We start from the raw sequence: 26,139 nt of genomic DNA, 5'->3' as shown, positions 1-26,139 counted from the left end.
AGCACTGCCACGCAGGAGCTTACAGGGGCAGCACAATATTCATTTAAAAAAATTTTTTTTTATTCATTTGAGAGGTAGAGTTACAGACAGAGAGAGGGAGAGACAGACAGAGACAGGTCTTCCATCTGCTGGTTCACTCCCCAAATGGCTTCAATGGCCAGAGCTGGGCCAATCGGAAGGCAGGAGCCAGGAGCTCCTTCCCAGTCTCCAGTGAGGGTGCAGGGGCCCACAGCAGAGAGCTGGATTGGAAGTGGAGCAGCAGGACACAAATTAGCGCCCATATCGGATGCTGGCCTCACAGGCGGGAGGCTTAGCCCACTGTGCCACAGCGCAGGCCCCAACACAATTTTCTGAAGTCTGTGTCTTGAATGTTTGTGCCTCCTCCAAGGAGCTGAGAGAGTGGGGACTGTTAGGATGTGGGGGTGGGGCCCTCATTCCGAACAAGGGACCCAAAGCTGATGTCATCCCCCACCTCCAGAAGAGGGGCCAACACCTGGACACTCAGCACATCACAGTTCTCTGCCCTCCGTGGGCCCAGGTGACCCGGAGGTGTGATCTCTCGTAGTTCCTGACCCAGGGAGGCCCAAAGATCAGCAGTGGTACCCGGGTTTCTAGAAGAATCCTCCAAGTCCCTCAATGCTGGGGGTGGAAGGCTCCCTGGGCGCCTGTGGTTTCTGGGGGACACAGGCGCTGAGACACGTTGTGGGGCAGGGCGTTGCTGGGCCTGACACCCGCTGAGCCCGCCCAGCCCTTTGTCTCCCAGCCACAGGCCCTTGCTCTTCAACAGGCTGCTTGCTGATTGGCAAGGGCAGGGCTCTCTGGGGAGTCGGTCCCAGCACCTCACAGCCTACTGGGGTGGCTGTGGCATCCCCTGCTCCCGCAAGAGCAGCGTCGCTTCAGACCTGGAGTGGCATCGCCCGAGCTCCGAGCACTACTGCCCTCCAGACTCTGGCCCCAGGGTGAAGTTCCTGTCCGTCTCTGAGATGGATGACCTTGACCTTGGGGCCTCTTCTTTTTCTTCTCGCCCCAGGCCCTGCAGGCGCTTCTTCCAGCGGGCCAGGCGGCGTTGGGCAGAGGAGCGGATCTCCCCACTCCGCAGGGCGTAAATGACGGGGTTCACCATGGAGTTGACGAGGCACAGCATCGAGCAGAAAGCGAAGGCCTTCTTGACCTGCTTGCTCAGCGTGGCCACCAGGCTGTGGACCATGAGGGCCAGGACTGGGAACCAGCACAGGAGCAGCACAGCCAACACCAGGCCCAGGGTCTTGGCCAACCTCACGTCCAGCCGCATCCAGGCTACTCCCGGCACCTGCTGGTCCTGGTGCCCAGCCAAGCTGGCTACGTGCTGACGGGCTTTCCAGAGGACATGCACGTAGGTGCAGATGATGCCACAGAAGAGGAAGGCGATGAACAGGAGCCAGCTCAGCAGATAGTCGTTGGGGATCAGGGGGAAGAGCTCGGAGCAGGGACTGGGGCAGCAAGTCCACCCCATGAGGGGCAGGTAGGACACCAGCGCCGAGAGGACCCACATGACGCCCAGGGTCACCAGTGCCCTCCCACGGGTCAGTAGGGCTTTGTACCTAGGTGGGTAGCGCAGACAGAGGTAGCGGTCAATGGCGGTCAGCAGCAGGCTACCCACGGAGGCAGTGAAGGTCAAGGTCACGCTGCCGATCTTCAGCAGGAAGACAGCCCTGGAATCCACACCCTGGAAGACGTGGAAATTTACAAAGTTGCAGGCAAAGACCACACTGGCCAGGAAGTCAGCCACAGCCAAGCTGCCGATGAACAGGTACGAGGGCTTCCGGCGGAGCCAGTGGGAAGACAGGATCAGGTAGAGTACGGCCAGGTTCTCCAGGGCGCTCAGCAGGCCCAGGAGCGTGCACAGCACTGCAACAGCTATCTTCTGGGGGTCGCTCAGGATCATGTACTGCTCCATGGGGTTGAAGTCCAAGCCTTCGGTGGAGCCATTGGCCGCCTCCGTCACCCCGCATGGCTCCATGGGGTGGGCCCGTTGGCTTTGCTGTAGCGCTCTGAGAAGAGAAGAGACCCAGTCAGTGCGACAATGGCCAGTGGTTGACAGCAGTCAAAACTGCGACCTGTGCAGCGGACGGAGAACGTGCCGAGAAAGCAATGCGTGCCCCGTCTCCCTGAGTCCCTCCGTGGCGCAGCAGCGTGGGGAGCCAGCTCTGTCCCGGGTGCCTCAGGGGAGGGACGTGGGCATGCGACAAGCAAAACTGCCCTGTAAGCTTTTCGGCCTTCTATTTTCCAGAAGACAAATTCTAAGACTTCCCTTTGAAAGCAAGGAGTCAGAAGTCAAGGGGAAATCAAAACCAAGAAGTGGAATCTGGAGTGATCAGACGCAAGTGGTTTTGTGTTGTTGCTTTTTTTTTTTTTTTTTTAATTAATTAATTAATTTGAAAGGCAGAGTTACAGAAGGAGGGAGAGAGAGAGAAGGAGAGAGATCTTCCATCTGCTGGCTCACTCCCCAAATGGCCACAACAGCCAGGTTGGGCCAGGCCGAAGCCAGGAGCCAGGAGCTTCATCCGGGTCTCCCCTGTGGGTGCAGGGCCCAAGCACTTGGGCCATCCTCTGCTGCTTTCCCAGGTGCATCAGCAGGGAGCTGGGTTGGAAGTGGAGTAGTCGGGACTCAGACTGGTGCCCATGTGGGATGCTGGCCCTGCAGACTTCACCCACTACGCCACAGTGCCGCCCCTCCCCCCTTTATTTTAACATTGCTGTTTCTGTTTTGCCAGCTTTGAGGAATTCATTCATTTTTATTTTTTAGATTTAAAAAATTTATTTGAAAGTCAGTATGACAGAAAGAAAGGGACAGATAAAGAGATCTTCCATCTGCTGCTTCGTTCCCCAAATGATCACAATGGCACGGGCTGGGCAAGGCCAAAGCCTGGAGCCAGAACTCCATCCACGTCTCCCACATGGGTAACAGCAGTCCAAGTACCATCTTCTGCTTTCCCAGGCACAGAGCAGGAAGCTGTGTTGGAACCAGCCCTCAGACAGGGATGTGGGCGGCACAAGCTGTGAGTTAACCCTTTGTGTGCCACAACGCTGGCCCAAAGGTACTGAAGCTTTAATAAGTACCGGATGAGAGGTGAAACGTTGGCTTCACACCGGTTCAAGTCCCAGCTGCTCCTCTTCTGATCCAGCTCTCTGCTATGGCTTGGGAAAGCAGTGGAGGATGGCCCAAGTGCTTGGGCCCCTGCACCCATGTGGGAGACCTGGAAGAAGCTCCTGATTCCTGGCAATCTGGGGAGTGAACCAGTGGATGGAAGACCTTTCTCTCTGTTTCTCTCTCTGTAACTCTGTCTCTCAAATAAATAATAAAAAAAATCTTTTTTTTTCTTTGAAAAACAAAAACGCAAGCCCTGGCTGTGGCTGAGGTCCTCAGAATGGCCACAGGGGCTTTGTGTGTTCCGGCCCCTTTGTCCCTCCGACCTCCCCTCCGTGTGCTTCAGCCTCTCTGGCTCTCTGTGCATCAGTCACACGTGAAACTCCGCGCCCCGTGACCGGAGACCACGTATGTGGGTCTTGATCAGACTGCCTATGTGCCAGTGACAAGCACTTTTCAGAAACATGTTGAACGATCTGTCACACGCAAGGCGTGCTCTGACCACATGCAATTTACTTAGAAATCAAGAACTGAACAAATATGACTGACAAACTTCAGAGGTTCTGAATAATCTTGAGCCAAAAATCATAAAGGAAATTAGAAAATGCTTAGAACTGTATGATCATGACATCACAGCACATTCAAATGTGTGGGCTGCGCTGAGCGGTGTGGCACGGGGACACATTCCATTCATAGTACACGTTACAAGAGAAAAAGAAGAGATTGACGAGCTCAACATCCAGCTCATGAAATTCAAGAAAGAGCAACAGTGTCAATGCAGAGAAGGCAGAAGACAGGAATAGTAAGGAGGGAAATTAAATATTTTTTCTTGTTCAGACTTATTTGTTTGAATGGCAGAGCAGCAGAGAGTGATGAGAGGGAGAAGGAGAGAGACAGAGACAGACAGAGGTCTTCCATCCACTGTTTCCCTCCTCAAATGTCTGCAATGGCCAGGGCTGGGCCAGGCTGAAGCCAGGAGCCAGGAGCTACATCTGGGTCTCCCATGTGGGTGCCGGGGCTCAGGCGCTGGGGGCCGCCATCTGCTGCCTTCCTGGGCACCCGAGGAGGTTGGTTTCGAAGCAGAGCAGCAGGGACTCCGACCTGCCCTTGGATATCGGAGGTGGCAGCTTAACCCGGTGCACCACCACGCCAGCTCCTGGGGCATCTTTCTGATTTGTGGTCTCTTTCCTTTTGTTCTTGTTAAAATAAGATACTTTTTAAAAGTTTATTTCACAGGCAGAGAGAGACACACAGAAAGAGGTCCCATCCACTGGCCCACTCCCCAAATGCCTGCAATGGCTGTGCCAGGCCAAAGCCAGGAGCTTGAATTAGCCAGTGGAGCTGGGACTTGAACCTAGCACCCCAGTTTGGAATGTACTGATAGGTCCAACAACGCCCCTCCTTTTTTATATGACCAGGCTTGAGGTTGTCTATTTATTATCTTTTCTTTCTTTCTTTTTTAATGTTTATTTATTTATTGCAAGGCAGAGTTACAGAGAGGCAGAGGCAGAGAGAGATAGAGGGAGGGATCTTCCATCTGTTGGATCTCCCCAAATGGCCACAATGGCTGTCCAAAGCCCATCCAAAGCCAGGAGCCAGGAGCTTCTTCCAGGTCTCCCACATGGGTACAGGGGCCCAAGAACTTGGGCCATCTTCTGCCTTCCTAGGCCATAGCAGAGAGCTGGATCAGAGGCAGAGCAGCCGGGACTTGAACCAGTGCCCATACGGGTTGCTGGCGCTGCAGGTGGCGGCTTTACCCACTATGCCACAGTGTTGGCCCCATGTATTATCTTTTCAGGGAACTGGCTTTGGTCTTGTTAGGTCTTTCTATTTTTACACAAGTTTTTGAAGTACCCTGGTACTGGGTTAAGTAGCGACTTCTCTCCCCTGTTTCTTTCTTTTCTCCCCTGTTTGTTGGATTGACTGATTTGATGTGGCTTTGGGACAGTCTCGTTTCATGGGTGGCTCACACAGAACAGGGCAGCTCACAGCAGCACCACGAGCTGCCTGTGCACACACGGCCCAGCGCCACTGCAGGCAGCCTCGGCTGGCCCAGTGCCACTGCAGGCAGCCTCGGCCGGCCCAGCGCCACTGCCCAGCGCCACTGCAGGCAGCCTTGGCCGGCCCAGCTGCGTGCTGCACTTCTTCCTTGCCCCAGATTCCTCCCCAGCTCTCCTGCCTTCTCCAATCCCAAGCTCCCACAATCTCATGTGAAGCTCCCAGAATTCCTTTGTATCCATGGCAACTGCTTCTGCACATGTTTTGCCCACGAACTAGACCAATAACCAGGGGGTGGGTGTTTGGCACCAGCATCCACAGTGGGTTCGATTGCTGGTTCCGGCTCTTGACTCCAGTTTCCTGCTAATGCCACCCACGCGGGAGACCTGGACTGAGTTTCTGACTCCCACTGAGCTTCGGCCTCTGCTCAGCTCTGGTCACTGTGGGTATCTGGGGAGCAAACCAACGGATGGGAGTGCTCTCTCGCTCTCTCTCTCTCTCTCTTAATTAACAACAACAGAGGCTGGTGTTGTGGCCAACAGGTTGAGCCTCCGCCTGTGACATTGGCATTTCATATGAGCACAGGTTCGAGTCCCAGTCACTTCATTTCCAATCCAGCTCCCTGCTAATGTGCCTGGGAAGGCAGTGGAAGATGGCCCAAGCGCTGGGGTCCACTACCCATGTGGGAGACCCAGACGGAGTTCCACGTTCCTGGCTTCTACTTGGTACAGCCTCAGTCTTTATGACCATTTGGGGAGTGAACAAGCAGATAGAAGCTCTCTCTCAATCCCCATCTCCCTCTCTCTCTCTCTCTCTCTACCTTCCAAATAAAATAAATAAATCTTTAAAAATATTTTTTAAAAAACCCAACACTCTAGCCAACATTTGCATGGAGTTTAAATTCTACAGATATTTTCTCCAGCCACAGTCTAATTGCATCCACACAGTTCTATGAGATAAGAATTCGGGTTAGATGTCGGGATTCGGTGCAGTGGTTGGGACGCTGCGTGCCACACAGGAGCACCTGTGTTTGAGTCCTGGATCTGGTCCTCTCCATTCCAGCTTCTTGCTAATGTGCACTCCTGGGGACAGCAGGTGATGGTTCAAGCAGCCGGGTCCCTGCCACCTACATGGGAGACCTGGGATTGAATTCCCAGCTCCTGGAGTCAGCCTGGCCCAGGCTCAGTGGGGAATTTGAGGAGTGGGCCAGCAAATGGGAGTTCTCTCAGTCTGTCTCTATCTCTGTCTCTCTTTCAAGTAAAATAAGATAAAAAAAAAAAGAGAGAGAGAAAGGAAGAAAGAAGAGAAGAAAATTCATTCTTTTTCCTTAAGATTTGTTTGTTTATTTGGAAGTCAGAGCTACAGCGAGATAAGAAGGGAGAGAGAGAGAGAAATCTTCCATCTGCTGGTTCACTCCCCGAACAGTCGTAATGGCTGGGGCTGGATCAAGAGCCAGGAGCTTCTTCTGGGTCTCCCATGTGGATGCAGGGGCCAAAGCACTTGGGCCATCCTCTGCTGCTTTCCCAGGCACATTAGTAGGGAGCTGGATCAGAAGTGGAGCAGCTGGGACTAGAACAGGAAAATTCATTCTTAAAAAAATAAAAAGAGGGGCCAGCGCTCTGGCGTAGCGGTTAAAGCTGCTACATGCACTGCTGGCATCCTATATGGGTGCCGGTTCGAGTCCCGGCTGCTCTTCCTCCTATCCAGCTCTGTGCTATGGCCTGGGAAAGCAGTAGAACATGGCCCAAGTGCTTGGATCCCTTCACCCTCATGGGAGACCTGGAAGAAGCTCCTGGCTCCTGGCTCCTGGCTTCAGATTGGCCCAGCTCCAGCCATGGTGGCTATTTGGGGAGTGAACCGGTGGATAAAATACTTTTTCTCTCTCTCTGCCTCTGCCTCTCTATAACTCTGTCTTTTAAATAAATAAATATCTTTTAAAAAGAGTATATCACATTAATTTAAAAAATAATTTTTAAAATGATGGATGTTGTTACTTCACAGATAACAGAGGCCCAGAGAGGTAAACCACCTGGCTGAGCCCCAGAGCTTGTCAAGATCAGAGAGTGGTGAGCCTTTTGAAATTCCAGTCTTCAGTGTCTTAGCCCAATGCCTGTGATGGGTGGGTTCTCAAAACCTGCCTGATAATGAAGCCACCTGGCTGGAAAGGGGCTGCCTCCACCAGTGCAGACCCTGAGTGTGAGTGCGCTGCAGGTGGAGCCAATCCCCTGGGTGCAGGTCCCAGCCAGATTGGCCTCGTTCACGATACCTAATGCGCCGACTGCCTCATTGCTCGTCCGCAATGCGTGTGAGAGTGCGGATGTCAGTGAATGAACGCTACACACGGAGTGTTCGTTGCGATGGGGATGTCACCCACTCCATGCTGGGCGGAGGGCATCCGAGAGCACAGACCATTTATAGTCCACGGGGTCCTTATCTCCATAACAAGCAGAAATCTGAGTTCCTGTCTCCTCTGGGCTCCTTCCAGGCGGCCCAGGTTCCTCCGCGGAAGCAGCCGGCTCAAGGAGCAGATGGAAACCTCCCACCTGCTCTACCTCCATCAGTTTTCCACGGAGGGAGCAGAGCAGAGCGGGAGGGAATTTGCCTGAGGTCGCCCAGGGGGTTCGCGACAGAGCTAGGACTGGGTTCCCGGCCCCTGAGTCACAAGACAAAGCCTGGTGCTGCCAGCACAGAGAAGCTGGGAGGAGCCTTTCCCTGAGACAGGTGTCCTTCGCTGAGTCTGGTTAAGGTCACAGCTGTGCTGACAGGGAGACAGAGACAGACAGACTGACAGAGAGAGCTCCCAGCCACTGGTTCACTCCCCAGACGCCTGCAGCAGCAGGTCCTGGGCTGAGGCCAGGAGTCAGGAGCCAGAACTCATTCCAAGTCTCCCACGTGGGAGGAACCCAATGGCTTGAGCCATCGCCTCTGCCTCCCAGGGTCTGCATTAGCAGGAAGCTGGAGTCAGGAGACAGGAACTGAACCCGGGTACTCCAATGTGGGAGGCAGGCATCTTCATCATGAAACTGAAACCCGCCCGGAAGGGCCGGAGTGAGCTGCTCCGGGGGTGATCCCGTGAGACGGCCTGCCTAGCCCATGCTGTTAGCCTGACTGCTGGCAGGCAGCGGGAGCCCCTCCCCCCCGATGCTGACAGCACTCCGGCCTTGAGGGATGAGCCCGCACTGCTCTCTGCACCCTTGCTGCTCACGCCCCCCACGGGGACTCCAGCTCCCCCCAGCCTGGGAATGGCTTACCTCTCGCTGGGTCCAGGTAGGGACGTGGAGGGTAGCGGCTGGCAACTGTGCCTCACCCAGGCCTGTGTGGCCCCTGACACGTGGTTACTATCTGAAGTGGGCGGGGACGGGAAATGCTGGCATTTGGATGGAGCGTCTAGGAAGACAACATCCGACAACAACAGGATGTGCAGAGCAACCGGAACCCAGCTTCCTGTCTTCCCTTCGGGCCGCAGCCTTGCAGGGGTCAGAACGTGTGGTCTCCAGGCGGGGCGGGCGCTGCGGCCGAAGGTCCCGCACAGGCGCTCAGTGTCTGCCACACGGACTGCTGGTTCCAGTTCCCCCTCTGCCTCCGCACAAGCCCCTTTGAAATCCTGGGCCCCTTTCTTCTCTGTGAGATGACAGTAACAAGACGTGTCCCGTTCTCCCTGGGGAGGCCAGGCGTTTGGCAAGCAGAGAAGATGCCCCTGTCCCATATCAGAGTGCCTGGGTTCAAATCCCAGCTCCACTCCTGCTCCAGCTTTCTGTTAATGCATGACCCGGGAGGCAGCAGGTGAGGGTGCAAGCATTTGAGCCCATTGGGGCCAGCACTGTGGCTCAGTGGGTTAAAGCCTCAGCCTGCAGTGCCGGCATTCCATATGGGCTCCAGTTCAAGTCCCGGCTACTCCTCTTCCGATGCAGCCCTCTGCTGTGGCCCGGGAAGGCACAGTATAGGAAGATGGCCCAAGTCCTAGGGCCTCTGCACTTGCATGGGAGACCAGGACAAGGCTCCTGGCTCCTGGCTTTGGATCGGCTCAGCTCTGGCCATTGGGGTCATTTGGGGAGTGAACCAGCGGAATGGAAGACCTCTCTCTCTCTCTCTCTGGCTCTACCTCTTTTTGTAACTCTGTCTTTTTTTTTTTTTTTTTTTTGACAGGCAGAGTGGACAGTGAGAGAGAGAGAGACAGAGAGAAAGGTCTTCCTTTGCCGTTGGTTCACCCTCCAATGGCCGCCGTGGCTGGCGCGCTGCGGCCAGTGCACCGCACTGATCCGATGGCAGGAGCCAGGTACTTATCCTGGTCTCCCATGGGGGGCAGGGCCCAAGCACTTGGGCCATCCTCCACTGCACTCCCTGGCCACAGCAGAGAGCTGGCCTGGAAGAGGGGCAACCGGGACAGAATCCGGCGCCCCAACCGGGACTAGAACCCAGTGTGCCGGCGCCACAAGGCAGAGGATTAGCCTAGTGAGCCGCGGTGCGGGCCGTAACTCTGTCTTTCAAATAAATAAATAATTCCTTAAAAAAAAAAAAGTATTTGGGTCCGTGCCACCCATGTGGGAGACCTGAACAGATCCAGGCTCCTGGCTTTGGTCTGGTCCAGTCTGGGCTTTGGTGGACAATTGGGGCAGGGAGCAGAAGATGGGAGATCTCTCTGTGCCTGTCTCTGTCTCTCTGCCTTTTGATAAATAATTAATTAATTAAAAAATAAGGCAGCCAAATGGGCTCCATGACAGTTTTGAACCTGGGGCTACGGGTCCGCCCTTGCAAAGTGTACTGAAGATTTCACGCCTATGCACTGTTTAGTAGGAAGGAGTCACAGATTTTAAGTGGTCAGTGATGGTCAGATGTTAAGAACCACTGAAGGTGGGGCCAGTGTTGTGGAGCAGTGGATTAGGCTGCTGCTCGCCATGCCGGCACCCCATATGGGCGCTGCCTCACTTCTGGTCAGCTCCCTGCTAATGCGCTTGGGAAAGCAGTGCAGGATGGTCCAAGTGCTTGGGCCCCTGTTATCTGTGTGGGAGACCCGGATGGACTTCCAGGCTCCTGGCTTCAGCCTGGCCTATTCCTGACTACTGTGACCCTTTTGGGGGAGTGAGTCAGCAGGTGGAGGATCTCTCTCTCTCTCTCTGTCTTTCCCTCTCTCTCTGTAACTCTGTCTTTCAAATATAAATAAATCCCTAAGAAAAAAAGAACCATGGATGCATGCAAAAGCATTTTGTGATCTGATGCTGTACAAATGCAAGATTCGAAGAGAACCAACAGACCAGGTGCTCTGCTCGCCTGACAAGAGTGCCGCAGCCAGCAAGCACCTGTCCGCAGTAAGGTGTCCAGGCTGGGGGCAGCCTCGGGGCTGCCACCTGGAGCCCTGACTTGCTGAGTTCTGGGAAGGGAACCTCGAGGCCTGGGAAACTGCTCAGGAATAGGTGTGCCTGGGTTTTTCCTGACCGAAGTGAAAGTGTGAAGTGAGAGTACACAGTCGGCAGCCGGCCTCACCTCTGCCGCGGCGGGGCGGGCGTGTGGCACAGTGGCTGAGTCTCTCTGCTGGGGACGCCCACATCCCATATCAGAGTGCCTGGGTTCGAGTCCTGGCTCCAGTCCCGATTCTTCCAGCTTCCTGCTAACGCGCACCCTGGGAGGCACCTGCTAATGCACCCCAGATGATGGATCAAGTCCTTGGGCCCCTCCCACCCACGTGGAAAAGCTGGATGGAGTTCCTGGCTCAAGGCTTCGGCCTGGCCTAGCTCTGGTTCTTGTGAGCATTTGGGGAGCAAGCCAGCATAGGGAAGATCTCTCTGTCTCTCTGCCTTTCAGATAAAATGAAAATAAATAAAAAATCTGAAGTTTTTCTTGAGCCGAGGCAGGCAAAGGATCACCACTCAGTCTCAGCTGAAACTTCATCACAGCAAGGCCACACCTGCCTGACCTGCAGGGGTGACTCATCAGAAACACATGGGTGGCTCCCTCAGTGCTGTGCACCACCACTGGGGTGTGTGTGTGCGGGAATGGCACCACTGCAATAAGGTTTTTGGGGCTTTGCGGCTATAGACGGTGTTCCTTCACCCGAATCTTGCCAATTTTTACATCTATTTCTGTAGCAAAAGCCACCTCTTCCAGGAAGCCTACTCTGGTCTCCCCTCCAGTTGGGTGAAACCAGTTGTATTGTAGCGCACAGACCACTGTGTCCACCTGGTGTTATCTGTGTCCGTTTTGTGTCTTGTGTCCGGAACCTCTAAGCTCGAGAGAAGAATCTGGACCCGGAAGTAAAGTCATCTTCATATTCTACTTTGCCTGTCCCAGTGTTTGGGCCACAGCTGGTTCTTGGTGGAGTCTGGAGGAGGGCTGGAGCAAAGCTAGCAGCCCTCAGGGAGGTGGAGCCCCGTCCAGCCAGGGGAGGCAGTCATGGCCCCGGACACACCTCCGCTCCATCCCAAGCCTGTGACACACACGGCTCCCCGCTGCTCGTTCCCCCGGAGCCTCACTGCATGGCTCATCCTGGTGCTCCCGGGCCACACTTGCAGAATGAGGTGGCAGCCACGGCAGTGGCTCTAAAGCGGAACATGAACTGGAAGGTGGGCAGCTTTTCAGGCCCTTTGACCTTGTGGGCTGGAACACCAGGTGGGCGGTCACTCCCCGAGTGGATGTACCAGGGGAGGGGGCGCCCAAGGACCCGAGTCCCAGGAGTTGTATGGATAGAGGTGAAATACATCAAGTCTCCCAGGGCGGGGAGGACCAGGACTGCAAGGGGCTTGCTTCCTTGTCCGTTCCGTTACTAAGTTCCTCCTGGGCTTTCCCGTGCCTGATCCTGGCACTTCGATGCTGTTAAATCAATTGCCTGGAGGAATGAATGAACAGATGCTTGTTGGGGGGACAGCAGGCTTCTTGAGACGGAGGGGTGCTGCCTTCTCCCCAGGCTGCGGCAAGCCCAGCACTGCACGCACACCGGGTGCAGCCCGGAGCCGCTCACATTGGCTCCTGACTCAGTCACTGCTGTGAGTGATTTTATTTCCACTGCTCTCATTCATAGCATAGCCACCCCTGGTCCTTCCAGGAAAGAAGTCACGGAACTGGAGCAGGTGACCGTCGGTAAGCTCTCCTCTAACATTCCTTTCTCAAATGTCCGTGGGCTACACATGTGGGCCCCCTGTGGGACTCCACCCCGAGTCTGCCGTCCACTGTCTGTCATCGCCCCAGCCCTGGTCTCTGTGTCTTTGCCACCTGCTGTGGACTCACTCCTTTTCCTGGGACCTTCCTGTGCCTCCCTCTGGCTCCGCTCCAGTCTCCCTCCCAGCAGAGCTGAGCCAGGTGAGGGTGAAGCGCCACGGTCTGGGGATGAACCGACACTGGGTTCAACCCCCAGCTCTGCTGTGCCCAGGCTGTGTGATCTGGAGGCAGGTTAGCCAGCTCGCTCAGCGTCAGTGCCTCCATCTGTGGGCGGGGAACTCGCACCTGCACTCTCCACGGCACGTTGCAGAACTATTCAAGACTAATTTAGCAGTGGCTTAGCTGCCTAACGGAACTAGAGCGAGGGCATGATTGGGGGAGGGGGGCAGAAAAGGGTCCCGAGGGAGGAGTCAGGGGCTCCGGGCCTGACCCTGGCAGCAGCACCTGTTGGCTCTTGGGAGAAGCTGCTTGCTCTCTCTTGTCCAAAACTGTCACCCAGAAAGAAGACTGGGGGACGATGTGGACAGCTAACTGGCATTGTACTAGTGCTTTCTGTATGTTCTATCATTGAAAACTCAAAAGGATCCTACAAAACAGGTACTACTACTACTACTATTATTATTTTCCATATTTTATAGATGGGGAAATAGAGGCCCGGAGACACTAATCAGGCATGGTGGGGGCCTTAGGGACCCTTATTCTCCATTATTCTGCAGATGTAGGACCCCAGCCTCTGGCTTGGCAACTCCTCCCTCCACCTCCAAGCAAACACTGGGTAAAGCAAGCAGTCTGCAGTCTGCCCCGGGGACGGTTTTGTGAGTCTTTTCTCACATCTTCTTCCTCTTTCAACCACCTTACACTTCAGTCACTTCCCTTCCAGAGGACCCAACAATACCCACGTTTGTATCGCAGCCTGGGACGCTCACGGCTGCTGGGCAGGCAGATTCCGAGGGACCCAGACCACAGTGAGTGGCAGGCGAAGCTAGGATGTGAGTGCTAGTGATGACAAGGTCGCACTGGGAAGGCGCAGGCTCAAATGCATGGCCTTTTCCCAGACATGGGGGCCTTGGCCATGGACACTCCTTGTCTTTGCTCCCAGGGCCTGTCCCATCTCCCCTCTTTCTGATTGCTCGCCAACGCCCTGCGGTCACTGGCTGGGCCTAGACTTTGGTTCCGTCCCCAGCTCCTGGGTGGAGTCCAGAATACCTCTCTCCCTCGGATTTCCCAGCTGGGCTCTGGGGTCCAGCAGAGACACATTGGGTCCAGTCTTGGCTCAGCCAGGTGTTAGGAGCGCGGTGCCCTTGGCACTCACTGACTTGGCTACTGCTTTTCCTCAGTTTCCCAACTGTAAAACGAGTCTCCCTGGCGGTGCCAGGCACACAGGGCCCCTGGTAATGGGTGCGATCGTAGATCATACACAGTGTGTGTGCACATGATGGGTTCCTCTGCGCTTTCCCTAGCTCTTTGCTGCTGATGAAAGGGAAAGACAGTGTCATCTCTGTGCGCCCTTGGGCCAGTAGAGGGAGGGTCAGGGAAGGAGGGAGGTGACAGGCAGGAGGGAAGAGCAGCCAGGACAGCAGAAGGGGATGGTGTCGTTTCCACTCAGGATGTTTGGGGTTGAACGAACAGGAGCCCAGTCTGTGCTGGGATCCTGGCTGATGATTAACCAGACTGTAGCAAAGTCAGCACCCGGGGCTGGCATTGTGGTGCAGTGGGTTAAGCCGCCCCTTGCAACGCCAGAATCCCATATGGGCACCTTTTTGAGTCCCGGCTGCTCCACTTCTGATCCAACTTCCTGCTAATGCACCTGGGAAGGCAGTGGAGGATGGCCCAAGTACTCGGGCCCCTGCCACCTACAGGGGAGACTCAGATGGAGTTCCAGGCTCCTGGCTTCAGTCTGGTTCAACCCCAGCCATTGTGGCCCTTTGGGAATCAGCTGATTAACTCCCTGAAAGTCCCCACCAACCAGGACTGCGCCAGGCTGAAGCAGGCGTCCAGAACCCCATGTGGGTCTCCCACATGGGTGGCAGGGACCCAAGCACTTAGGCCTGCTGCCTCCCTGGGTGTGGGTTAGCAGGAAGCCAGATCATAGTAGAGCTGCAGCTCAAATCCAGGCTCTCCTGTGTGGGACGTGGGCGTCTCAACCCCTGTGCCAAATGCCCTACCCCCAGGATCCTGTATGCTAATGGAAATAGCATTTTTAATGAACATAACTTTTCTGTTTAGCAAACTTCTTAGCATCTGGCTTACGAGCAGGCAGCTGGAGCTGCCATCCCCTCGGCATACAGCCTGGGGCGGGTCGCTGTGGTGAGGGCACCCCGGGAGAATGGAGCCGCATGCTGCCGGCTCACGCCTTTGTGGCGGGTGCTACAGGAGCATTTAACTCGCACCGCTTCCTTATTGGCAGGGGGGGAAGGAGGGTAGGGAGAGGGGAGGGTTGCAGGTTCATTTATTTTGTAGGTAAAATGTTTTCTTTTGAACGGATAAATACTAAGGAGCACAGAGTGAGGCTATGAAGGCTCCCAAAGAGCAGATGGCAGGTGCTCCCAGCGCACGGCCAGGCGCAGCCTCCTCTGGCGGCTGGGAGAGGTGCTCGGTTTGGATGTGGTCTGAAGGCCTCCCCCAGGGTTCATGTATGGTCATCTGATCCCCACGGTGAGGAGGTCCCAGGGAGGAAGCCTAAGCCCTCACAGTGCTCGGAGACAGGCCTTTGGGAGGCGACTGGGACTGAATAAGGCCATCCTCTTGGGCAGAGACTGGCTTTGTAAGAGGGAAAGACTGGAAGAGAAAACGTGCCCGCTCCGCCCCTGGCCGTGCGCCTTCCCGTGCGGCCTCGGGGTCTGCGCCGGGAGACCATCCCCGGATGTGGACCCTCGCCCTTGAACTTCCAGAACTGAGAGCAGAGTAAATCTCCTTTCTTTATGAAGTTGCTCAGCCTCGAAGCTTTTGTTATAGCCATGCAGATTGGTAACACATTGCCCTTCGAAGGAGGTTGTCTTATTTCCACTATTTTTTTAAAATTAAAGAAATATATATATACATATATATATATTCTACTTATTTGAGAGGCAGAGAGACCCAGACAGATGGACAGGGACTGACAGATAGAGAGACAGTGTTCCCATCTGCTGGTTCACTCCCCAAATGCCTGCAACAGCCAGTGTTGAGCCTGGAACTCCATCCAGGTCCCCCACGTGGGTGGCAGGGACCCAAGACCTTGAGCCATCGCTTGCTTCCCCCCAGGGTACACATTAGCAGGAAGCATTGGAAGCAGAGCCAGGACGTGAACCCAGGCACTCTGACATGGGATGCAGCCGTCCCAAGAGGTTGCTTAACCACAGTGCCACACATCCACCCACATGTTCACGGTCTTTCTAGACAGGGAGCTGAGGCTCAGGCAGCATGGGTGTGTAAGTTGCTGAGTCCAACTCCAACCCCGGCCTCACTGATAGACCTGGAGGCCCCCTGTGGTGGGAGGCAGGCAGCCTGGCTGGAGGGGCCTGGGGTCTCCCTGTACAGCCACGCAGGAATCTCCTCCTGGCCTCTCCTTTCCATTCTTTCCTCCTTGCACCACCGCAACCCAGCACCAGCAGCTGCAAGGGAGTTCGAATTCTGCCCCAAGAGAGGAGGGGCTCCTTGGTGGTTCTGCTCACTGCTGTTATCGAGAGAGACAGAGACAGAGGTCTCCTAACTGCCAGTTCATTCTCCAAGGGCTTGCAACAGTGGGGCCGATCTGCTGCTGATGCTGGGAGCCAAACACTCACTCCAAGTCTCCCACGTGGGTGGCAGGGAGCCAACGACTTGAACCATCACCATCACGGCTGCCTCCTGGGATCTGCGTTCATGGGAAGCTGGACACAGGAGCCGGAGCGGGAACTGAAGTCCTGTACTTTAGGGGAGGACATTGGTGTCTTCACCAGCAGGCTAAACACCCACTCCCATTGCTGTGTCGTAGGCGCAGCCGTGTGGCCCGTGCTGGCCGCTCAGTGCCTGCGGCTGGGTGACTGGCTGAAGTTCTCTGCGTCACATGTGAAACTCCTCAAGGAGGGCTTGTCTTCTTCAAGACTTTCCCCGGGCACCAAAATAAATGGATCGCTTAATTCCATTCTCTTCCAACTCGGAAGTCCCCTCATGTTAAAAAGAGTGTCAGGGCCGGCGTTGTGGCACAGCGGGTTAAGCTGCCACCTGCGACACCAGCATCCTGTATCTGAGCGCCAGCTGAAGTCCCAGCTGTTCCACTTCTGATCTAGCTCCCCGCTAATGCACCTGGCCAAGCACTTGGGCCCCTGCCACTCAAGCAGGAGACCCAGATGGAGTACCCAGCTCTTGGCTTCAGCCTGGCTCAGTCCTGGCTGTTGTGGCCATCTGGAATGTGAACCAGCAGATGGAAGCGCTCTTGCTCACGCGCTCTCTCTCTCTCTCTCTTTCTGTGCTTTAAATAAATAAACAAAAATTTTTAAAAAACAACTGCTGGGCTCTCCATTTCCTGCTTTCCAGACCGCAGGGCCCAGGGGCCCAGAGGAAACGTCGGGAGATGCGCCCCGCAGTGTTGTCCCTCTGCACACGGCCGGCTGACCTGGGGCCCGACTCCCAGCTCCTCTGCCTTTTATAACCTCCCCTCCATCTTGGGAACTGGAGGCCTCGCTCCCTCCTTCAGAGAAAGCCTGCTACGGGATTTGGAACTCAGGGATCCTGAGATGGAAATAAGTGGCTGATGACCACACGTGGGTGCCCTTCACCCTGGGCACCACTGAGGTCTTTTTTTTTTTTTTTTTTTTTGACAGGCAGAGTGGACAGTGAGAGAGAGAGACAGAGAGAAAGATCTTCCTTTGCCGTTGGTTCACCCTCCAATGGCCGCCACGGCTGGCGCACTGCGGCCAGCGCACCACACTGATCCGATGGCAGGAGCCAGGTGCTTCTCCTGGTCTCCCATGGGGGGCAGGGCCCAAGCACTTGGGCCATCCTCCACTGCACTCCCGGGCCACAGCAGAGAGCTGGCCTGGAAGAGGGGCAACCGGGACAGAATCCGGCGCCCTGACCGGCACTAGAACCCGGTGTGCCGGCGCCGCAAGGCAGAGGATTAGCCTATTGAGCCGCGGCGCCGGCCACCACTGAGGTCTTGATCAGTGTGTGTATGTGTGTGTGTGTGTGTGTTGGCAGGGGGTAGCGTGGGATTGGGGGAACCCTGTCACAGTCACACCTGGATGTGACTGCTCGCCTGCTGCTGTCTGTAGCAATGGAAGCTTTCACCACAGCGGGGCTGCTATGGCTTGGATGTTGGTTTGGGTGCCCCCCCCCCAAGTCTGCGAGAAGCCACAACAAAGGCAGTATAACCAGGTGCCGCTGGGCTCAGCCATACACCTCCCGTATCTAGGAGCTGATTCCAGCTCCTGCTGCTCCGTTTCCGATCCAGCTCCCTGCTATGCTGCCTGGGAAACAGTGGAAAGTGGCCCAAGTGCTTAGACCCCTGCCACCTGTGTGGGAGGCCCGAATAGAGTTCCAGGCTCCTGGCTTCTGCCTGGCCCATCCTTGGCTGCTGTGGTCATTTGGGAAGAGAACCAGTGTGTCACCCTTCCTTCCTTCCTTCTTCCTTCCTTCCTTCCTTCCTTCCTTCCTTCCTTCCTTCCTTCCTTCTTTCCTTCTTCTTCTTCTTTTTTTTTTTTTAAAGACTTTTATTTATTTGAAAGCCAGAGTTACACAGAGAGAAGGAGAGGCAGAAATAGAGAAAGTTCTTCCATCCGCTGGTTCACTCTCCAGATGGCCACAACAGCTGGAGCCATACCCACCCAAAGCCAGGATCCAGGAGCCTCCCCTGGGTCTCCCACATGGGTGCAGGGGCCCAAGCACTTGGGCCATCTTCCACTGCTTTCCCAGGCCATAGCAGATAGCTGGATTGGAAGTGGAGCAGCCGGGACTCGAACCAGCACCCATATGGGATGCCAGCACCACAGGCGGTGGCTTTACCTGCTATGCCACAGGGCTGGCCCCACTCTGCCTTTCAAATAAACACAATAAACCTTTTCAAAAAGAAGGCAGTGTAATCAAGGGGACAGAGAAGTTTGGATGATGACACGGACTTTTCACAGTAGCTTCTCTCTATGGCAGGAGCAGGACCGGGCTAACCACAGGATGGATGTTCTGAATCACCTGTGGTTTCCCTCTGGGCTGTTCAACCTCTTCCTGGCTTGGCCAGATAACAAAGGGAACGTCGCCCTGGTTTGTTTGTTGGGTTGTAGTGGTGGGAGTGGGTGTTGTGATTCAGGCTGGTTCCCCAAACAGAAGTGGGGGGAGTGGAGATGTGAGGTGGGGAGCACTTGGAACACCCTGGCAATTGTGACAATAATAGCAAATGTGGGGGCCAGTGCTGTGGCATAGTAAGCTAAGCCTCTGCCTGCAGCGCCAGCATCCCATATGGGTGCTGGTTCGAGTCCTAGCTACTCCACTTCTGATTCAGCTCCTTGCTGAATGGCCTGGGAATACAGCAGAGGATGGCCCAAGTGCTTGGGGCCCTGCACCCACGTGGGAGACCCAGAAGAAGCTCCTGGCTCCTGATTGGCCCAGCTCTGGCTGCTGTGGCCGCTTGGGGAGTGAACCAGTGGATGAAGACCTTTCTCTCATCTCTCCCTCTCTCTGTCTGTAACTCTGCCTCTCAAATAAGGAAATAAAAACAAATTAAAAAAAAAAAAGTAAATGTTGACTGAGTGCCTACTGTATACTGTATGCCAGGCCCCATTCTGCACACGGGGCTCCATGACTTACGTGTTCTTCATGGCGAGCCCATGTGGGGACTGGCGTGGCTCCCACTTCTGGTGCACTTGAGGAAACCAGAGCTGCAGAGGCTGCTGAGATCTGTCAGTGGTGACAAAGGGGCTGCAGGGGACACAGGGCACCTGGAAGAGGCTGTCGGCCAAACGGAAGCTGGGGTGGGCCCTCAGCCACTGCGGGGGTGGGTGAGGAGAGGCTGGGGCTGGGCCAGACATGTTCCACCCGCCCCTTTATAGCTGATCCAGTGCACGGTGAGTGTGTTTGGTGTTTGGTCTCTGGGGCCATTGAAAAGACAGTGAGTTACCATCTTGGGCCCGGGACTTGGGATCCGGTCTCCCTGCACTATTAACTCACAGGGTCACCTGGGTTTCCCTCTCACATCACTGGTCCTGTCCTGTGGTTAACAGATACAACCAAGTGAGACTGAGAAGGGACTGTATAGAAAAAGGTCTAAGAAGCAGCCCGAGGAGCCAGCGCTGTGGCGTAGCAGGTAAAGCTTCTGTTTGCAGTGCTGGCATCCCATATAGGCGCTGGTTTGAGTCCCAGCTGCTCCATTTCTTATCCAGCTCCCTGCTATGGCCTGGAAAAGCAGTGGAAGATGGCCCAAGTGCTTGGGCCCCTGCACCTGCGTGGGAGACCTGGAAGAGGCTCCTGGCTCCTGGCTTCGGACCAGCGCAGTTCTGGCCATTGCGGCCATCTGGGGAGTGAACCAGCGGATGAAAGACCTCTCTATCTCTCTGCCTCTGTCTCTCTGTAACTCTTTCTTTCAAATAAATAAATAAATCTTAAAATTAAAAAAGCAGCAGCCCGAGTTGCAGGTGTGAGTTCTGGTTCTGCCCTTTACGGAAGCTGTGGTCTTTTGGGCAAATTACCTTCTTGCCTTGCCCTCAGCATCCTTGTCTGTGAACTGGGAAGCAGGAAAGAACCCCCACTGAGGGTGCACTGGAACTTGGGGCCCCCAGAGAATGCATGGTCCAGGGCCTGGCTGCCTAGGGAGTGTTAGTCCAACACTACGTCGCTGTTACCTTTGTTGCCTATGTGTGAATTTTCTCTTGTCCAGTTACTTCATGGTCAGATCCAAGACTTAAAGAACAAAACACGATGGAGTGTGGGAGCTGGACTTGACCTTGCTCTCTCTCTTTTAACCCTGGAGCTTATCTCACAGTCATACAGAATTTCCAGCCCCCATGCCCCCGCGGAGTAACTCTAGCCATTTGGTAGCTTTCTATGCCTCGTGAAAAGGGAAGTGATTTTAAGTCAGATGTGCTATTTTGTTGGGGGTTTTTCCCTGCTATGTAGCATAGTTTAGAATTGTGCTTATTTATAAATTGGAAATCAGTAGCAAGTCCCAGGCATCTTGATGGTGTTGGGCGGCCCTGGACTTGACTTTTGTAATAGAACAAAGTGTACGGAGACCGGAACGCCGCCACCACGGGCAACCTGGTGCAAAGGCGCCTGGGGTTCTTTGTTCCCTGTAAGTGACGTCTGTGAGGCAGGTTGCCTATTGTCCAGCAGACAATTCAGCGCCCTCCACCTCCGATGCTTGGTTAGAGAAGTTAAATAGTTTTGTTTATACCTTGCTTCTTTGCAATAGGTTCAGTGAGTTCCCAACTGTTTGCTGCGTTTCAATGCTAATGTATCTGTATACATGGGACAGTAATGATTCAACCATTGTTGTTCAATAAAAATGAAGAGCAGGAGATGTTCGGGGCTCTTGAGCTACCATGCGAGGAGCCCCCCCACCCTGCCTTTCTTCACTCCACTTTGTGTTGCTTGTAATTCTCTCCACGCCTGCTACTCAGCCCTTTGGGTGCCTCAGTCGTCCGGTGGTCCGCAACATGTAATAATTTTCTCTGACATTCATTTTAAACCTTTAAATTGTATGCATGACATAAGAAAAAAATTTTTTGTCCTCTCTGCCTTTTATAAGAGGCATGCGATCTTGATCTACTTTTAAATGGTTGCTCCCCAAGTTTCCAAGTGCTGGGTTCCCGGGCACCGAGTGTGCAGTTACGTGGGCTGAAACCCTACCAGGGTCCCTCCATTGGGACCGGCAGCCTTGAGCGCTTGCCCTCGGTGCTTCGAGCGTCCCTGGAGGCCTTCAACCAGAGTTTTCTGTTTGCTCCGTGTGCAGAGGAAATAGCGCCCAGGCAGGTCTTCAGCTACAAGCAACTGCTCGGGCCCTGCAGGACCACGTCGCATTTATGTCCAATGTGGGAAAAGACAAATGCATATGGTTTCCTCCTTTTTAGAAACATAGAAGAGAGAGAGAGAAGGAGGGAGGGAGGGAGATGGAGAGAGAATGCTCCCATCCTCTGGTTCACTCCCCAAATGCCCACGGCATCCAGGGAAGCCAGGCCAAAGTCGGGAGCCGGGAACTCACTCCAGGTCTCCCACGTGGGGGCTGGGACCGCTAGGCCCACTGCCCACCCTTTATTTTCTCCTATTTAACAACCCTTGGAGTTTTGGGGGGTATTGGCATTCCCCCTGATGGGCTGTGTAAGAGCTTTGATCAGCTAAACACCCTTTATTAATCTTAAGGCAAATTGGTGATTATCATCTTCCTGCTCTTTATTTCCTTGATGTCAGAGCTCCTTAAGTTTCCTGTCTGCAGTCACTGTTCATTTGGCTGTAAATGCGACAGTGTAGGATTAATTATGGCGCCAGTGAGCCCAGGACCCACCAGCCTGTCCGTGGGTTCTAGCAGTGGTCTGATCAGCTCTGTCGCTTCTCAACTTTGCATTTGTCCTGCGACACTCTTACAACGAGAATAGTATCCCTTAAATATTCAAACCATTGTTTACCAACTTTTGGAAACATGGAAGCAAGCGCCAGGACCTCTGAATGATAGGAATCTTCTGGAATCCTCTCCCCTTGGCAGGAAAAGCTGGCAGAAGGTGGGCAGGACTCCTGTCCCTGCCGCTTTCCCGAGTGTCTGAGCCCCGGAGGCTGCATCTGTCAAATGGGCCTTGTTAAGACTGGCCCCAAGGCGGGGAGGATCGAGTGGATTGGGAAGCACCTGCCTGCTTCTCCCAGTGTTCCAGCAGGTTCTCAGCAGGTGCCCAGACACCTCTCCTGCTTTCCCAGGCCCCAGATTCAGGGGGAGACACAGGACAGCCGCACTGAGATTCAGCACAGCGCTGTGAACACAGCTGTGGCTCTCAATGAGGAACTCCGAGGCGGCCCCAACCCCTAGGGAGACAGGGGAGGGGGAGTTTTGGCAGGGTGGGGTTGGGGGTGGGGTGGGGGTGGGGTTGCCTGCTACTTGCTGTGTGAATACAATGTCTGAGGCCTCCCCTCTAGGCCATGGGAGCAGGTGGGGGAAGGGAGGAGAAACCACAACACTTGAAGTTTGCCCAACCGCGGTCACTTCTGGCCCAGGTCACACCAACAGGCTGCCTGTGTGTGGGACCCCTGCAGCCTGCTGACTCACGCCACCGTGGGGCTGCACCCGCTCTGGCCTGCCCGGTGATCCGGAGCTGTCTGTGCACTTGGGGTCTTGGTGACATGGGTGGGGGCGGGGCACACCCCATGCTCCGGGAGCCCTTTCTCACCCTGGAGATGGAGGGGAGAGGCCACCGTTCTACTCTTCTGGGCACCGCTCTTGGTGGCACCCCTCCCTGGGTCTGGTTAGCCCTGCCGGGGAGCCAGGGGGTTCCCACTCTGCCCTCTGGCTCTCTGGCCTTGGCAAAACAATTCCCCCCTCCCCCTTAGTTTCCTCTTTGCAAATGCGGATTAAGTAAGAGGATACCACAGACAGCCCCAGGCACAGGCCGGGGAGGCCCAGTAGAGATGCTGATGGAAACAGATCCCCTGGGCCAGCCGTTGAAGCCACAAGGCCTGGTGGGTGGGAGACACCACGTGACTATGGGGGTGGCCTGCTGTTTGGGGAGGGGAGGGGCCAGCCACAGTCACAAGATGGGATCCCCTTTGTCCCGGGCAAGGGTTCTCAGCTGTCCGTGCTGTGGCATCGGAAACACTGCAGGTGACACAGCAGAGATAACAACAGTGGCTGTTCCTCACACCCACCTCGCACTTTGCACACCAGCTCCCCTGTGTGAGTCTCACCACGATAAAGCCTGGTTGTGGGCCCAGACTGACCTGGGCTGGAGCTGTACCAGCAGCTGCACCACCTGCCAAGCTTCTCAGCTCACAAGTGTGGGTTGTGAGAAAGCTCGTGGGAGAACTGACCCAGGTAAGGTCACAGAGCCCTAACGTGTGGCAAATGCCCCATCAATGCTGACTTGAGATGTGTTAACTTGGGGCCAGCATTGTGATGTCCGTAGCAGGTAAGGCCACCACCTGCAACATCAGCATCCCATAGGGATGCCGGTTTGTGTCCCGGCTAATGGCCTGGGAAAGCAGCGGAAGATGACCCAAGTGCCTGGGCTCCTGCACCTGCGTGGGAGACCCAGAAGAAGCTCACGGCTCCCGACTCCAGCCATTTTGGCCATCTGAGGGAGTGAACTAGCAGAGGGAAGGTCTCTGTCTCTCTGTCTGTCCCTCTCTCTCTGTAACTGACTTTCAAAATAAATACATTTTTTTAAAAGAAAACGTTAAGAAGGAAACAAATCCAGCGCCCACTAGAGGCAGGCTGGGAATGTGATGACGGCTTCATTTTTAGAGTTGAAGACGTGGAAGCTCAGACAGCGATAAGCCAGGGCCAAGGTCGCCTGACTCAAGGGTGAGGGGACCTCCTGCATGACGGCATCTGACCCGGTGGGGGACAGCGCAAGCCCGGGGCCCCGCAGAGCCGACTCCGTTCGCACTGGCCGCACCATTCCTCGGCCATGTGATGCTGAGGAAGTCACTGTGGCTGTAGGGCCTTCCTCTGCTTTATCTGAGAGATAGGGCTGCCTGCCTCCTTGCTGGGGTGCCTCCAGCGTCAGGGACTTCCTGCAGGGAGGGGTGGAAAGCAGAAGCTCTTCAAAGATGAGCCTTCTTCCTGTCCTTTGAGCTCAGTGAGCTGCCAGGTGGGGAGGGGGAGAAGCGTGTGCGCTGCCATCCGAAGACAAGAGAACGCAAGGTGGCCCCATGCTGGGGCGCGCCCAGGTTGCGGGTCCCTTGTCGGGCGGGGAGCTGGGCTGTGCTCCCTGGGAGATGCGGGACCTCTATGTAAAGTCTCTGAGCGGCTCACTCCGGGGGTCGTGGCTTCAAGTCTTGGTAAAAAAATCCAGAGTCCAGCTCTGCCAGGGAAGTGGCTGGACTCCAGAAGATGGAGCCCATCAGGACCAAGAGCACCCCCTGTAAGAGGAGCCAGGGCCCCCTCACACTTGCACTCAGTGTGTGACCCCCAGGGCCAATGTGTGATGCTGGGAGGGGCTGAGGCTCGCGTCCCACCAGCTCTGTAGGGTGGAGGTGCAAAATCCCACTGAGTGTGCTCTCATCAGAACAAGCTGAAGAACAGTAGAGAGCCACCTAAGGACCTGCGCTAAAAAGAGATGGTGGTGGAGGGGGGAGGGAGGCGGTGCTCTGCTCAGGGGAACTGGGCTGCCCTTTGGCTGCCTTACCTGTGCCAGCCCAGCCCCCACTGGTGAGAGGCAGAGGACAGCTTCACCGGTAAACAATGTGTTAAACTGCCACCTGCAGTGCCAGAGTTCAAGTCCTGGCTGCTCCGCCTCAGATCCAGCTCCCTGCCAATGTGCCTGGCAAAGCAGCGGAAGATGGCCCAAGTACTTGAGCCCCTGAACCCATTTGGGAGACCCGGATAGAATTCCAAACCCCTGGCTTCAGCCTGGCCCAGTCTGGCCATTAGGGTCATTTGGGGGAGTGAACCAGCAGAGGGAAAAGCTCTCTCTCCTCTCTCTCTCTCTCTCTCTCTCTCTCTCTCTAACTCTGTCTTCAAATAAATGAATAAATAACTCAATCTTTAACACAAACAAAAAAATGGATGTTGGGGCCAGGGGCAGCTTGGATGCCCCCTCTGGGGGGCCACAGGTAGGTACAGATCTGGGGCCAGGTTCTTGGGGCTCCGCCTCCCTGGGTTGCTCAGCAGGCCCCTCCTCTGCCTAGTCCAGTCCTTCCTGCCCTCCAGGGGTCTGGAAGACCAGCCCACATCCCCCCTTTGTCCTCATCTCCAGTCCTCAGCCAGGTTAGGGCATGAAGACCACAGTCTCCGCTGCTGGCGTTCCCCTAGCCCCTCGCAGAAACCCGGCCCCAGGCCGACATGACCCCCGCGACACTCACAACCAGCTGTGAGCAAGTGACGTTCTAGGCCCAGGCTGCTGGGAAGAGGAAGGTGAACAGCGAGGGAAGTGGCGTGATTTACCCGGCACCATGCAGCCGCTGGTGGCAGAGCCGGGATGCCAACCCCAGACGCTCACCCGGGGCCCCCAGAAACACATTGGACCACCAAGTGGGGTCTCCAAGGCAGTGGGCACCTGGCTTGGACACACCTCCAACACCACCCCGCTGCTGCTCTGTGCCTCAGTTTCCCCACCGCGCTCTCCAGGTGGTCTCTAAGGCCCCTGCCAGCCCTGGCCTGCCCCTCCTGGCCCACCTCTGTTGAAGCATGCATCCTGCAGAACAGCACAGCCTGGTGGCCGGCAGGTGGGCCGGGAAGCCAGGTGGGCCAGCTCTCCTGCTCGCTCTGAGCCACCAAGCCACCAGCCCCCAGCCATCCTGGAGCTGACTATAGACAGTGAACTAAATTCAACCACGATGGGCCCTCGGAGCAGTGCCCAGCGCCCAGGCAGGCTGCTTGCGAGTCTGACTGCCTCTGGGACGAGACCAAAGCTCTGGCCCTGCTCCTGGTTCCGCCAGCCCCAAACACTCCCGCCACCCATCCCCACAAACCTCAGGCCTCCAGACTTGACATTCAGCCTCACCCCCCTGCCCCAGACAGGGTCCCCCAGCTCCTCAAGCCCCTGCCGACAAGAGCTAAGGTGAGAACTCAGGTTTTCTGGAATGAGGAAGAACACTTGAAACAATAAGAAAAGCGACTCACGGTTGTGAGGGCGCCGGGAGCCTGGCGGGCGCTGCCTGCCTGTCTTGCGCCCACTCCCCACGCGTGGCCCCGGTCCGGCTCTGAGCCGCTGTTCCGCCGCTGCCTGCAGGCCAGCCTTCTCTCTCTCGCTGTTGCGCTTTCTCACAGATGAGCG

The 26,139-nt window shown here is 55.6% G+C and overlaps 1 protein-coding gene across 2 annotated transcripts; it reads right to left on the bottom strand.

The window, feature by feature from the left end:
• Positions 1–38: 38 nt before the first annotated feature.
• CNR2 (cannabinoid receptor 2) lies at positions 39–26,139 on the bottom strand. 2 transcript variants are annotated; one of them, XM_051856699.3, is made up of 2 exons: positions 25,986–26,139; positions 39–2,030 (listed from the first exon to the last, which is right to left on the bottom strand). In XM_051856699.3, exon 2 carries the CDS (start codon positions 1,997–1,999, stop codon positions 932–934), a length of 1,068 nt encoding a protein of 355 aa, XP_051712659.3. In that variant the 5' UTR covers positions 2,000–2,030; positions 25,986–26,139; the 3' UTR covers positions 39–931. The 2 variants fall into 2 exon arrangements, with proteins under 2 accessions (XP_051712659.3, XP_002716068.4); XM_002716022.6 differs by lacking the exon at positions 25,986–26,139 and adding an exon at positions 8,377–8,931.

Source organism: Oryctolagus cuniculus, chromosome 7 (assembly GCF_051225735.1).
Source record: "Oryctolagus cuniculus isolate XC-2025 breed Fujian yellow rabbit chromosome 7, ASM5122573v1, whole genome shotgun sequence".
Taxonomy (NCBI): domain Eukaryota; kingdom Metazoa; phylum Chordata; class Mammalia; order Lagomorpha; family Leporidae; genus Oryctolagus; species Oryctolagus cuniculus.
Note: the sequence above shows the minus strand (reverse complement) of the source record. Positions and strands in the feature narration are given on the sequence as shown.